This window comes from Pseudopipra pipra, chromosome 1, assembly GCF_036250125.1.
Source record: "Pseudopipra pipra isolate bDixPip1 chromosome 1, bDixPip1.hap1, whole genome shotgun sequence".
Taxonomy (NCBI): domain Eukaryota; kingdom Metazoa; phylum Chordata; class Aves; order Passeriformes; family Pipridae; genus Pseudopipra; species Pseudopipra pipra.
The window spans coordinates 89245104-89260268 of NC_087549.1; the positions used below are offsets into that span (position 1 = coordinate 89245104).

A 15165-nucleotide genomic window follows, 5' to 3' on the forward strand; every position below is an offset into this window, starting at 1 on the left:
ACCAAGACAAAGGAGGATAGTTACACTTTTAAGGCTTCAGATTTACCAGATGATTTGGTTTTGGAACTGAATATTCCCCAGATATGTAGCTGGGTATAGAGTGTTTGCCCAAACTATGCCACTTATGCAACTACACAGTTTTTGCAGCAAAGAACTCAGATCCTACATTTAGATACATACAATAAATATACTAGATGGCACAAGAAGCAAATGTAATGGTGGGGGAGAATTACAGCAACAAGCTTACAAGGCAGCTCAGTTTTCTCAGTATGCCACATCCTGATAATTTTGTTTTTCTCATTACTTGCAGATAGATATTGTCGCTGCTGAGAAGCTGATTTCATAAGTCAGTATAATGCATGCAGGGATTTATTTTGTATTTGGTATACACATTTGACTGTTTTTCTTGAGAAATAAACAGAGACAAACTGACAACATACCCTTTCTAGTACTGTGTAAATCTCTTAATTTTCTACTGTAACAAACTTAAATATCTAAGATGAATAGGAGATCCTAAGACTCTGCACATGATCTCATGGCTTGTTGGACAAAGAACCTTAAAAAAACCCCAAAACCAGAACAAAACAAAACTTCCCAAAAAAAAACCAGAAGCAAGAGCTGTGGTTTTTCCCACAAGTCTGGCAGTACAGGAAGACAAAGGGCACTCTATGCAGAAGAAGTAGGTTTCTTGGTCACAGTCCCAAATGTCTGCAACGTAACACTGTGTCCCCACGGCGCGGATTAATGTGCGAGGGACTGCCTGCCCCTCCTGATACAGGCAGGGAGGATCAAAAAGGATTTTGTAAAATGTGCTCTCTGACTGGGGCTCTCCCTGACTGAACGGTTGTTTTGCCTGAGTTTGTTAAACAGTTCATACGAGTGCTGGAGGGTGCTCGCCTGCTGGTGGGGGAGACAAGGCAGGTGTGTCAGAAAACCTGCATGGGTAGCATTTCTGGTTTGTCTAGGCAGACTTAAAACTAGGGCTGTGTGGTTTTCCCTTTAAAAGACAAGAAATTAAATTAAAATAAAGTATTAAAATGTAAGCATATAAAAATTAAATAAAGCCTTAGGGTTTTTTTAATATCTTGCATTCTTCAACAGACAGTTGTCAGCAGCCCTTCAGAAAACTCTAAGTCAGAAACTCAACTTGTAAAATATTAACTAAATAATTGCTTAATTCAGACTTTTTCCTGCAGTGCTAATTCCCTTTATAGACACACTTTTGCTAAGGACAAGAGTGGCAGAAGATTGAATACAGCCTGTAGACCATATATTGAAAAAGGAAAACTGTGAGTGCTGTTAGAAAAACTGACAGCTTTATACAGACATGTAATTAACACCTGTTTCAAACCAATATCAAAGTCACCTAGTCAGCACATATGAGGTAGAACGCACTTCTAATATAGATAATGCTACAGGTACTATATGTAAGAAAATGAAGAAATGCAGCACATATTTTTGCATCACTTAATTCTGTACTGTACATATAGTCAATGTGTTATGAATTTCTGAAGTTCACTACTATTAATTTTGTACTCCTGAAGTATTTTAAAATTGTAATAGCAACACATTGTGTACAGAAGCTTGTTTTAAATATAAAAACTTCTAGGAGTAATAGAAAAATTATAACATAGGATACCTTATTTTTTCAGAAAAAATAATAGTCCTGAAAATACATTCATCCTCGTGAGCAAAACCACCTCCAGTTGATGCAGTTATTTAACTGCCCTGAACTCCTTATAAACATAAACTAAATCAGAACTAAAGATCTGTTGCATTTTAGGCATCACGAGAGCCACTGTACTGGCTGGAGAGTTGGATTCTGCACTGGCTTCTCATCTGTGCTTCCCCTGGACTGGGAATGTCCCTGCAGAGCTATTGGCAGTGCTGGTACAGACAAAGTGACTCTGGTTAATTGAAACTATCCAAGCAGGAGCTCTTAAAATATGTGATGCCAAGTTCACTTGAGGAGTCATGCAGGACAATGACCTGCAGCAAAGGAATGGTGCTGTGTGACTGGGAGCTGGCACAGCTGAAACAGGAGCAGACAGGTGTTCATATCCTTGGCTGGCTTTTGTAGTGACTTCTTTAGTATAGATTCCCCAATCAAACTCCCTCTGTCCTTCATTTTTACTGAGCTAATCCACCAAGTTCTTTTTTCCATAAATTCACACGCTCTAGAAGTTACAGTCATACTTTCAAGCTTTTCACTGTAACAGTAAAACTAGAATTATATTTAAAAAGAATACCTGTAAATTAAGGTTTTTTACTGACTTCTGTAAATTCAGAAATCCCAGAAAGGAACAAGTGGGATTAAAACCCACAAAAGCATGTCTATATTAATGCCTACGTGTTCACTTTTTCTCCCAGATACTCCACTGACTGTCTTATTTAATCCTTATGTAAAACTACTGAGATGAATTCTGCCCAGCTGTATTTCCATAGTGAAAAATTGCATCTATGAACATTTAGTCAAACTAGGCTAAGTACCTACCCTGATACATACTCTGTGTAACCTGCTCAAGTTGTTGAATTATACAAGGTATAAACTAGTACATTCTAATACTATTCCCATTCTCTTGCCACATGGGAATGGACCTGGAAGAAGCAGGAGATTTACGAGGGGGCACGTTCATAGCATAATTATAGCCTGACATGTATGGGTATATATTGTGCTGGCTGCTGGAGAGATCAAAGGAGCTCCGTATGGATGTAACAGTCCCCTTATCCAGACTCACTGGACACACGGCTGGGAGTGGAGCCCTTGTCTTTTAACTTCTCTTCAAAACATGGAATGAAGGAATCTGGCAAGGTAGCACAATGCTGCAGGTTATGTGCAGGTATGTGTGTATGTGTGTGTGTGGTTTCTTGCTGTTGCTCTCTGCGCAGAGACTGGTAAGATAGGTCATGTTGTAGCCTGCTTTAGCCACATCCTTAAAATTAACAGCACTCAGCTTACAGATTTGTTCTTGTTCTCATAGTTTGGATGAAGGAAATCCAGCTGTGTTCTTTTGCCCACTAGAGAAATGGTTTTTCTTGGTTAGCAGTCGTTTGCTGCACCATTTCTTGTAGTTGCTACCCAAATGGATAGGTCCTGTCCTGAGCTATTTATAAGGATGTAAGTGGAAAAAAGGGGAAGGAAAAGAATGGAAGAGGGGGAGGTGTTTGTAGCATGCTGCTGAGGATTAGAGAGTTCACATCCCAGCTTCTAAGGTTTCAGCCTTAATCTTCCAACACATGCAAAGCCTTTCAATTTCACTTCGAGGTCATTAGCCACGTACAAAACAGTCGAACTGCTGTGTGACAAATGCGGGCACAAAACTCAGTACAGGAAGCTTTTCAATTAGGTTGTTAGGAGTATAAATCAGTCTGGGAAAGAAACATGGAGTTTTAGGTAAAAATATCTGCTTCTAAAATCTGTACATTAAATTTTAAATCAAACAGATTTCAAGCTTATGAGTTGTAATAGACGTTTATCTTCTAATTTATCATTTCATGCTAGATATCATTTACCAGTAACTGCTGATTGAAAGAAGAAAAGTAAACCCAGAAAAATTCTAAAGGATAAGCATGTCGCAATATCAATATTATGTAAAGAAAATGTGACTAGAAGACATCCAGTGCTTCAGTGGCTATTGCTGGTCTTGCGATACATTTTCTGTCTTTGTGATTGTACGAAATTGATTGATTGATTCAGAATATTCTGAATTGGAAGGGACCCACAAGGATCATTAATGTCCAATATTAGAAGGCTTCCTTGGTGGAAGCTTTTCACACAGCTAGCTTTCTTCATTATTCAGGAAGATCATCTGGTAGGATCAGCCTAAGCTGACCTGTAAAATCAAGTGCCATCGAAGTTGGTAATTTCCATGTGACATAACATCTACATGAGAGTGCTGCACTGCAGTGACTGTCACATCCACCTGGACTGACTGAATTATTAATTGATTCTTCGAAGAAACAACCTAATATAGAGATAGAGGTCATGTGGAAGAAATTTGGTTCCCTTCACAGTTAAGTATCAATGAGGTTCAGTGCTGTTCTGTAGTGGACAGATAGCTGGCAGGGGGGAAAACAGAGTTGCTGGCAAGGTCAGCTTGAACTATCTGGGACCTGATATACATCACAGGCACTGATCAAATACCACTTTCCAGAAAACGAATATCCTCACGAGCTCAGGTTTCCAAGAAGGATAAGCATCACTTCTTACTTTGCATCAGATGTGTGCTCTTGGGAATAACTATCTGAAGAGATGACAACTTCTTACAAGCAAATATAATAAATACATTTGTTTTTCAGGAGAAGTTAGAAGCAGCATTGATGGCACCTGCAGCTGATTTAAGTTTCAGTACCTCAAAGATAACCCTAAAGACAGATAAGCTTCTATCCTCAAAAAGAAAACCCCCTAAAAACTAAGGGAAGAAAAACTAATTACTAGACAGATAATAATTGTTTGCCAGCAAAATGTACTATCTGAAAGAATGGCAAAGCTAATGATGGGAAATCCGGTTATTAAATATCATAGAGTACTAAGATGTTACAGGCAAAAAAGTAGCAACAAGAACCTTTCCCCTACAAAACAGACTATAGCAAGAAATATACATCTCTGTTTAAGTATCACTGCTTTTAAAGAAAATCCATCTGGTTCAAATTATTTCTTTCAGGAAGATTTTAAGAAAGAAACCAGGAGGTGATGTCTGAAGATGTCCTCTGGTACTTTTCCCAGCTAGGTATAAGCACTGTCTTATTTGAGGGCTCTGACTGAATTGAAAGCTCCCTTCACTCTGACTATGCACATTTCTCCTTCATAATTTAAACTCAGTTACCTACAGTATTAACCTGAAGATCTGATCAACTCTATATTGATCAAAATATATCCCAAACTGGCTTATGGAGTCAAGTGCAAGACCATTTCAGGTAACAAATTCTCAAACCACATCTAATTCTGGATTGATGAATGAAGTGTCATAGGTATTTAATGATCTCACTTTGCTTTATACTTCGTTATTTAGCTCAGTATTGTTAATTTACATTACATCTTTACTCGAGTAATATTGTATCCTCTTCACTTAAGTAACCACTTTATTGCATTCAACAAAAACTGCTGAGAATCACATTTACACCAGTCTCTTACCAATGCCATTCATGATTGGAGGTGGAACAGTGAAAGGACGCCTTTATAAAAGAAGTAAGAGCACAGGAACACCCACATTTGCTGAAGACTAGGGGACTAGTCTGGGTTTCTTGTTTCCAGCTGGTCAGGATGTTGCTTATCCTACCGAGTGGTTAGGAGTTGTTAGGTTTATTGAGTGCTTGCAGTACACATGTCGTATTTCAGCAAGACTTGAGGTTTAATGAGCCAGAATATTGAAATACTCACACTCCTTTAAACTCAAAAACACACATCTAGAGGCAAAATGGGATAGTGCTGCGTTGGTTCCTTTCTACACCTCTCCTCATGACATTGCTCTCTGTCTTGGCTTTGAACTTTGCACCTTTCCATCAAAACAGTTTCTGATCTGAATTCTGACATCTCCCAAAGGTGTCTGGCAAACAGAAGAAAATTACTTCCTGACTGATGGAAAAGAAATTATTTTGTGGAAAAAAAATACATTAGATGTAGTCCTGAGGGGACATTTTAGTGATACCTGATTAGAAATAAAGTTATTCTACAAATTTAGTAAATGTAAAAGAGGAAAAAAAGTGGTGCTTTTTCCTCCAAGGTAGGTTATGAGGGATATTTTTTACTTTTTCTTTAGGTTATTGTAAGCAAAATAACTCTCATCTAGCCTTTTATCTTTCAAGGGGTTTTGCAGATACTATTAAAATGCAGGCTTATAAAGACTCCAGTAGTAAGGAAGAAATAACTGTATTAAACCCAAAAGGTTTTCAATATCAGTTTTCACTGAAATGGAGAGTTATTTGTATTTTGCAGAGCAATAAAGCTAAATGCTACTTTTTCTATTGTGTTGCAAAAATTGCCAGTTTTAAAGCCAAGTTTCAAATGTGCTTCAGTACCAGGAAATCACAAGCTCTATCTCAGCTTTCAAAGAGGAGCATGAACATCCTGTGATGCTTGTGATATATATCAGAAAAAAAAAAATCTTAGAGGAATATGTAACTAAACTTCTGCTAGAAGGTAGAACCTTGGAAACTGAAAAGAATTCCGTAAAACTAAAGATGTGATGTACTTGATTTGTCTTGTTCTGGGGAAGGACTTATTCAATGATACTTTCTCATGGTTCTTAATCATCAAGTTTCCAAATAAAGCCAATAGCTCCAGTATTTGAACAAGAAAAATTCCCAAGGGTGCTTTTGAGGGTGAATCCACATTCTTCTAACACATTTTTCAGTAGAAGGACCTGATTTTTGGGAGAAGATTTCTTAGGTAACTTACAGAAAGTAAGGTGTCTACTCTTTGGAGAGTGATGATAACTGCTGGTTGGAAGACAGCTTTCATTTCTGCTTTCAGTAGCAGTAGGAATTGGGAAGAAGAAAGGAACCTATAAACACTTTACTAATATGAACTGGTTTCTGATACACTTGTTTTCTATGTCTTTGATTTTTCTTTTTTTTTCCATAAACTTGAAAAGATGGAGTTTTTGTCTGGCTTCATGCACAGCCTTCTGTCAGTAATAAAAGATACATCTTGAAGAGAAGTCTAGTCAAGGTAAGAAGGTACTTCTAGGTAAGAAGTAAGAATTTTGAGATTTAAAACCGCAGTACAGTCTCTGGTGTAACAGCAAAGTAACACTGAAATGCTACTCCAGGAAGGCGCGTAGTAATAACAAGCATTGCATGGGATATTTTTCGTATCAGATAAGCATTTGAATTTTGAGTAGCCTGTCACGATGCAAATTGTTTAAACTACTTAGTACATAAAGAGATCTGAATAATAGATTGACAAGCATATAAAGGTAAAAATAGACTTCATGTTTTTTTCCCCTTGTAATTGCATGGACTTTTGACAGACACTGAAAAAAATAAACTGTGTACATAATGAAATATGGTTCTGACATAAATACCAACTTTTAGCAGACGCAGAACTTGTATAACCTCACAACTAACCTTTTAAACTGCAATAGAAGTAACTTGCCTGGCTGCAGCCAGCAGTTGGAGAGAAAGCGGGTGTGGATAGTAGTATTCAGAACCACCTTACCAAAAGATGTGCCAATTCCCTGCCACGGAAATCACTCTCGAAAACTTTGCCAACCATTTATTCCCTGCCAGTTTGAGGGCACTTTGCATTTTGGAACAGTTTTACCCATGCTCACAGCAAAATGCAAGAAACAAAGTATTTTTTTACTTCTAGCTGGCTGCAAAAATGCAAGCGTAATATAGGGAAATAAAGAAACAGAATCTGATGCCTGTTTTCCAAAGTGTCACTTGAGAATACAAAAAAAACAATTAAAGAGGAAAATGTCTTCTTGTTCTGTTAACTGGTCCCTAACTTTTTTTTTCTTTCTTCCATTTCTCCCTTAAATCCTCGAGGGCAAAACCCTGTATTTCAAATGCTAATTCATGCTTTGGACTCCAGTCTTATTTAAAGAAGATTGTGCAAGGAGAGGAAAGAAAATGACAGTTGATTTTCAAGTTTAATAAGGAAGAAAAAAGACAGTATGGAAGTTCTCTTATGTCTCCTCCTCCAAAACAGTTCTAAATTTACCTCTTTTAAAACCTTAAATCAGGCTAATGATCTCCAAGGACACCTCTTCTTAAAAGTGTATGGAATCCAAATAACAGAGCACCGTCTGCTGGCACAGGATAAGAGGGTGCACAAGCTAATTAGCTCCCTTTCTCTGTTAGCCCCAACAGTAGGTATCCTAGAGTTTAATCCACACATAACTGGAATTTTAAAGCCCAAGACCCTTAAGCCCATTAGTCCGTGGAAACACTCAAACTGACACTTTTCTCAAAATAAAAATGCTAATGACTGTCCTGCATGGTAAGGCCCTAAAGATACAAAATGTCTGTAAACTGCATCAGTTATTGTCAAATAGGAGAAATAACAACAGCTGTAGACCTATTATCATGTGTGTAAGTCAATCCCCCTGTTAGGTTGCTGTATCACATTGTCTTCGCTAGCTGCAAAGTGTCATGAATGGTAACTACTGACTAGCATACTGTAGGAGGCCTTTAAGAATAGGGGAAGAACTGTTTTGTTGTGGTTCCTTATGCTTGGATTTAGGATATTTGTTTAAAACTTGGTCACCCTACTTCCAATTCTTGCTGTGTCTGGCTTTCAAATGATGACACAGAATGTGAAGTATTTCTTGCTTCATTTCCATATCTGTCCTTCTTAAGGGGGAAAAAATCAAAATGTCTCCAAACAATGATGAAAACAATCTTAATTTTTTCATTCTCTAATTACACCTCTTCATATACGAATTTCTGCCAGAGAGGGTTTGATTTCCTTCCACATGGGATAGCTGACCTTTACTATTTTATCATGTTCAGTTTTGACAGAGGAAGAGGAAATGCAATGCACCTTAAAAGTCATAAGCTAGATGAACGTAATGTGTAAAAATATCACTCAGTTGTTGTTAGACTGACATCAAGTCAGAATAGTGTCAGTATTAATGCCAGTATAATGTTAATTGTCATGTTCTTGAAGATGTAAGGAATTCTATTTTCCCTCCTAGATCTGAACATAACTAGTCCTCAATAATTAAAGTGTCTTTTGCTGTTATTTAGGTAGATAAGTTGTCCTAAAGGAGTCATTAATATTCACTTCATTTCGTATCCCACTTTACTTGTCAGCTGTGCAGCAGTCCCATGGGTAAAGATGCAGCCACTTAGATATTTTGGCCCATGTATTTAGCATATGATAAAAGCAAGCCACGAAGGGTATATGTAGATAATGGATTTACAAGCTGCACTGTTGCCAGGCACTTACAAATTGGCTGATAAATTTGATGTACTTAAAGTCTGAAGTGTGGCATTTAAAATGTGGCAAAGCTACAGGTCTCAGGGTGTTTCTTCTTGTTACAGCTGGGCAATCCTTCTTGTGCCCTTCCATCACTGCCTCAAAAGGCAGGCTCATCCCAGCAGCTTCCTGGCTCTGAACAACCAGTGGTATACTTAGTTTCATCCTCCTAATTACCCTCCCTTCTCCATTACCTTCTGTAATTACAAGCCAGGCTGCACTTGTGCACTTACTTTATCATTGAATACAGACTTCAGACTCAGTTTGTATGAGGCTTATCAATGCCTCAGTTCCTAAATCAGTTTTACAGGCAGTGATTAACAAAACTCTCATATAACGTGTCATGAAAGCATCAGGAAAAATTCTGACCTGAAGTTACTCTATTTATTTATACTTGAAGTTGGCTTAGATCAGGGAATATACCAACCCTTTATTTTCACCTTACTTTGGAATTTACTAATACCTAGAGAAAATACTACCGAAGGTTTTTTTCCCCAGCTTTTGATTGAGACAGAGGTTTAATTTTAAAGTATTTGCATATGATTAATTTTTTCTTCAATAAAATCAAGAGATGCTATAAAACTAAAGGAATGTAAAACCAAATGCCTGATAAATAATAGGAGTGTGGGGTTTTTCACAAGTCAGACTGCTTGTAATGAAGATACAATGATCAGTCTTAAAGAATCATAAAATTCTTTAGACATAAAAGGGATCAACACCAAAGGCAGCATGCAGGTTTTGGTAAGCAGATATCTATAACTAACTATGCAAATGAAACACTGGACTTCAGTTCCTAGAAGCTTATTTTTCTAATCAATTCCACCATGTGCAAAAGGCTTCAGTGCCTCTTCTTGAGTTTCTGTAAAAGTACTTATGTCTACTTTTTCTGTTCTATATGCTGTTTCTCAGCATGTTTTCTCACAGCTTATTAACTCTGCATCAGCTGACAAAACCCTGGCTTCCTGCTGTGGGTCTGAATGGCAGGGTTGCTGAACTCTGCTCCCTCTTCATTCTGATGGGGCCGGAGGGATCTTGTGGATGCTGTAGCACTGGCTCTCCTGTCAGCCAGGGATTTGTGCTGGATTGATCTCTGTCTCCAAAAAAATGTTCTCTTCCAGTTTGCATGTCATTGTTCAGGGGCTAGAATATGCTCTTTGCAATACTCTTTCATGCAGTGTTCAGAGCAATTAACTAATAGACAATGAGAGAGGCATTTATTTTGGCTACTGTCAATAAAGAAGAGATATTTGTTGCTCTCTAGGGCCCTTTCTGTATGTTCTGCAATCAGTATATGCCCATATCAAGCTTCATATCCTGATATGGTGGCCATGAAGCTTATGACTGCTTAAAAAGAGTTAGATGTCTTTCTGTGTTGATTTGGAAGTCACAATACCTCAAAGGGTATGAAAATTTCTCAAGGAAATGAAAAAAATATTCTAGCTGCTGTCTATATAACCCCTCTACAACTGGATTCTTGTAGAGGTACAGACACTGAAACCTATTGAACACAGCTTTGTACTGTTCTCATGTTTATGCTTACCTTAGTGTTACCTAGCCTCTTTGTAAGTATTAGTGGCCATGCACTGTGCAAGGTTATACACTCTCTTGCTCCATAAAAGTGGGTTTTGACCCCATGGAAAATACACTGACAAATCAAAATGTGTAATCGGTTTAAAGTTCAAGGGTGCAGCCAAATCCCGAGCCAGTGTAATTTGACCTAGATTCACTGGAGCAAGTAGAGATGCAGTGAACTACATAGACAGAAGAACCACCCCACTGTGGTTGCCCTCATACAGTGAGGATGCTGAGGAGATACTTAATGCCTGATGATGGCAGTGGTTTGCTGCTTCAGCAAAATGAAGTTTCAAAAAAAAAAAGTTTCCTTAGGCTACTTCCTGCAAATAATAGTGATTTAACACCCAGGATGCTGAGGAAACTCTCAGTTGAGTTTAAGGGACACTGGCAACACACACCTGCTTATTTCTATGCCACTAGAGAAGGGCTTAATCCATGTTCCCACTATATGGGCCAAAAGTCTGTTTGTCACTCATTTGCTACTGATACCTTTGCTAGTATCCTCCCATGTCCCTGTGACCCCTTGCCCCCAAGCTCCAGGTCCATCTAGAAATCGATGTGCTGTGACTTTTAACCCTGCATTAGCATCATTGCAACACTTTTCATCAATAGGTCAGGTTTTTGTTTCAGGAGCTATTATTCCAAGGACACTCTTTCAAAGTTTTAGAGCCAAAGCAACCTTCAGCCTTTATACCACTTCAAGGATTTTTCCAAATTGGAAATTCTTCTTCCAGAATGCCTTTATATATGGGAAATCTCAGCAACTCTTGAACTCCAAGGTTGCTGGACATACAGAAGAGCAAAATTTGCTAATAGAAACCCATGTGTAGCTCTGAATGGCAGTTTCTGGATATTGCTTCCAGTCACCTCAAGAAAAATGCCAAGGTTAATTGAACAGCTCTAAGAACCAGGAAGAACAGGTTAAGGGTAGGTCTCAGCTATCATTTCCATTAGTACGAAAGTGCCAGTGCCTATGCTACCAACTAATGTTTCCTTGATTGGTACTACTATAACTGACTTCATCTCAGTCCTGGAAGGAGTCAAAATGAAATATTTTAACTAGTTCAGGGTATTTTAACTTTCCAGTTGAATCAGTACTCCTGAGCACCTGGATATTAGCTGTACCAATTCCTGATAAATAATACACATTATCTTCTGCAACACCAGGTATCTTTGTAACCTTCTTCCTCTGTCATAAGGAAGACATTACCAATGGCTGATACTAACTTAGGCTTTGTGCAGCTGTGGTAATTTAGTCATGGATTTTGTGTTTATGTTCCAGCCTACTTGATAAGAAATAGTAATTCATAGTAATTCCCACGTAGTGGGAAGTTATGGTGGGGGGCTTAGGCAGCATAAACTACTGTGCCATTTCAGGTCTTTTTCAATAGGGTCTTCTCATATCCATTGTCCCAAGGCTGAGTTGATGGCAAATAGAATACATAGGAGGAACAGATTCACACTGACAGCAGGTGGATACACAACTGTTAGGAAGAGGACTGAAGTTAATTCATGGAATGACTATTTGAATATTTATGTCTGGATTGTTGGGGGGGGTATGGGAGGGTCCAAACTGATTTTTATTCAAGAAAGGCAGAATTTAATATATATGATGCAAAGACTTTTTTTGGGGAAAAAGTATTTTTGTTGTTAAACCATATAAAAGAAAAACCAGGCTCTGTTGTCAATCATGTCTCAAGCTTCTGATACAATAAGCTTGGTCAAATTATTCATCCCCAAGTGCCTCAGAATTTAAGGCTGCAAAATAGCTGTATGATACTGTCCTACTATATAAAGTCAGCATTACGCTTAACGCATTGCTGTTTAAAAACAGGATGAGCCCCTTTGGGCAAGTTACTATGACTGCAAAGACACAATGTGCTATGGGGAAATGGTCTTGCTCGCTAAATAGGTGACTAGTTGTTCCACTTTAACTCTTTTAAATGCTGAAGTGGAATCTAAAACTCCATTGTTCATTCATTACATGGAAAAAAAAAAAAGTGGTCCACTACAGACTGCATGACTGATGCAAGAGCTTCTATTAAGATAACAAATTAACGGGAATAATCGGTTTATGTAACATGCTCAAACACACCTCAGGGTAGAGGAAAATGCACCTGCTAGAAACGGGGCAGGGCGAAGGGGGGGCCCCGGTGGATGGATGCTCAGGGGCTGCGCACCTCTTGCTCCCTCCCATTCCTCCCTCCACACACGACCACGTTCCTCCACGTGCCTGTCCCCGCACGCCGCCCGGTTGCCGGCGCTGTGCGGGTGCCCACGGGGCTCCCTCTCCCATCCTTCCTCCCTCCCTAACATCCCTCTGTCCCTCCTCCCTTCCCTATAGAGTCCCTTCACCGCCGCTCCACCCGACCCGAGTGGGGGTGGGGGGCATTTAAGGGCATCCCCCCTTATCCCCCCGAAAAATCACGCCGGGAATGCGGCGTGGGGATAGCAGCGAGGGAGGAGGGAGGGAGGGATGTCAGCGGGGCTGCGGTGGTTCTCTGCCGGCCGCGGCGGAGCGGGGGGCAGGGAGGCACGGCGAGCAGAGGCGGCTCGTTCGCAGCCAGCCCCGGCACGATGTGTGGCGGGGGGGGAGGCGGCGCAGGGTGCGATCACCCCCGGGGGCAGCGCAGGGCAGGGTCCCTGGGCGGGGGACACTCACCATGGCGGCGGAGCGGCGGCGAGGCGCTGTCCAGGGTATCGCCGGGCTCGGAGAGCTCTGCAGGCGCGGCCCCCGAGCCCCCGCTATAAGGCACCGCCTCCTCCCCGGCTCTGCCGAGCCCGCCCCCGCCGGTTGCCGGCGGACACGAGGTTGGGAGGGACGGGAGAGCAAAGAGGAGGGATGGGGAGGTGGTGGGAAGCAACCGCTGGGAGGGGGAATGCAGTAGTTGAGGAGGGGAAGAGGCTGAGTTCCACCAGCGACCCAGATGTCACAGTGGATAGTGAACGTTTGTCTTTGTTGGAATCTTCGCTGTTGGGAAGATTCAATTCATTGACCAGCTACTTTGGGAGCGGAGAGGGGCACTGGCTGGCTGCTGTGGTCCTGACACAAACCTGTTTCATTCAAAGAGGGTTTGGTCGGTGGCCCAGCACTCGTATTTGCATCTGAACTTCTCTGACCTGAAGCCCTGAATCCTGCACACACTGTGACAAAGTGAGATACACCACCTAAGGGTTAGGTGGTTGGACTCGATGATCTCAGAGGTCTTTCCCAATCTAAATGAATCTATGATTCTCCCTGTGGCATCTCCCTGGAGATCTGATCTGTCTATTAGGGAGGAATTGATAAGCAAATGTTTATTTATGTTGGCTAGGGAGGAGGCAAAAATCACACAGAACAGGAGCTACCAACCCTGTCACAACTCTGCCACTGATAACATAACAGAAAAAGTGTCAGGGAAGGAAAAGGCTTTGTGTGTGGTAGAACAAGCACAAAATTTCAGACCTTCAAAACTGACTTTTGTTCTAGGTGCTAACCAAGTCTTATAGTTCCAATAAAAGATTTATTTAAACTATCAGAGCTTACTGAAAATTTACTCCTTCTTTACCCCTGCTTTTAATGAAGAGGTCTTTGGCATATGAAATAAAAATATTATTTTTATTTTATTTTCCAAACGAAAACTTGTCAAAAAATGACATATTCATGCATGCACTTTCATTGTTGTCCCCTCAATTCTGTGCATAGTTTTGTTGACCAGAGCTCGGAGAACAGTCTTTCCCAGTTTCAGAGGCACGAGCAGTGAAAATAAGGGGACCATGTGTGGTGCAGGAAAGGTATCATCTTCACAAACTAAAGTGTACTTCATCTACAGACATGCTATATTTGTCCAAAATGTAGCACTGATATTCTGAACCTTGAAACTTCCTTCCTGGTGGTCTCTTTGTCCATGTACAACTTCACCCCTTGCTTTCTCTTGGACACAGAGATCCACCAAAGGCAGTGAGAAGGGCTATCTTCCCAGGGCTGCCTGCCTGCCCAGAAATGATACTGCCAGGAGATTCACGTGAAAGCATGTCCTCACGGAATTTCTAACCCACTTTTACTTGTTTGCTCAAGCTTCCAAATTCCAGTGCATCCATCTACACTGAATGACTGCAATTCTGAGGTTGACCAGCCATCCTTTACCCTATTTCATCTTTTTGACAGGTTATTCATTTAGTTCTTTGTGTGTTACTACAAACCATCCTGAAATACTGAGCAAAAATACTTTTTGATATTCATTCTGTCCCCAGGGAAATTGTTCCCTAGGTGGAAAATCATCCTCTTTGTCCAAGAAACTTCTCTTTATGCACTGTAGAGCAAGGAGCAGTTTGGATGCTGACTAACAGAGAAACATGGTAGTGATTTGGTGCATTGGAATGCTTCAGCCTCACGGTTTTTATTCCACTTTCTTTATAGTCCAAACAGGCTAGAGTTCATGTGTCAAGCCAATAGCAGACCTAGTAATACAGTAATATATATTCTTTTTAAAGTCTTCTTTTTCTTTGTCTAAAACAGTAAGGAAACATATATTCAAGTTTGGTAAATATGTAACTTTTTTAATTTCTTGAGTTCCTTGTTCCTGATACAGTATATTAATACTAATTAATGTAGTTTCCTCCTATAGTAGCAACTATATTTTTTATAAAAACAGTAGTGTCACCAGCAAAGAACAAATAGTATT

At 40.1% G+C, this 15165-nt stretch overlaps 1 protein-coding gene across 1 annotated transcript in view; it reads right to left on the minus strand.

Moving 5' to 3' along the window:
- ELOVL2 (ELOVL fatty acid elongase 2) overlaps positions 1-13367 on the minus strand; it is a 49642-nt gene extending 36275 nt beyond the window's left edge. Inside the window, exon 1 of the mRNA XM_064664305.1 lies at positions 13164-13367. Within this exon, the coding sequence (XP_064520375.1) occupies positions 13164-13166 (3 nt within the window). The 5' untranslated portion in view covers positions 13167-13367. The remainder of the gene's footprint in view (positions 1-13163) is intronic.
- Between the last annotated feature and the right edge of the window lie 1798 nt (positions 13368-15165).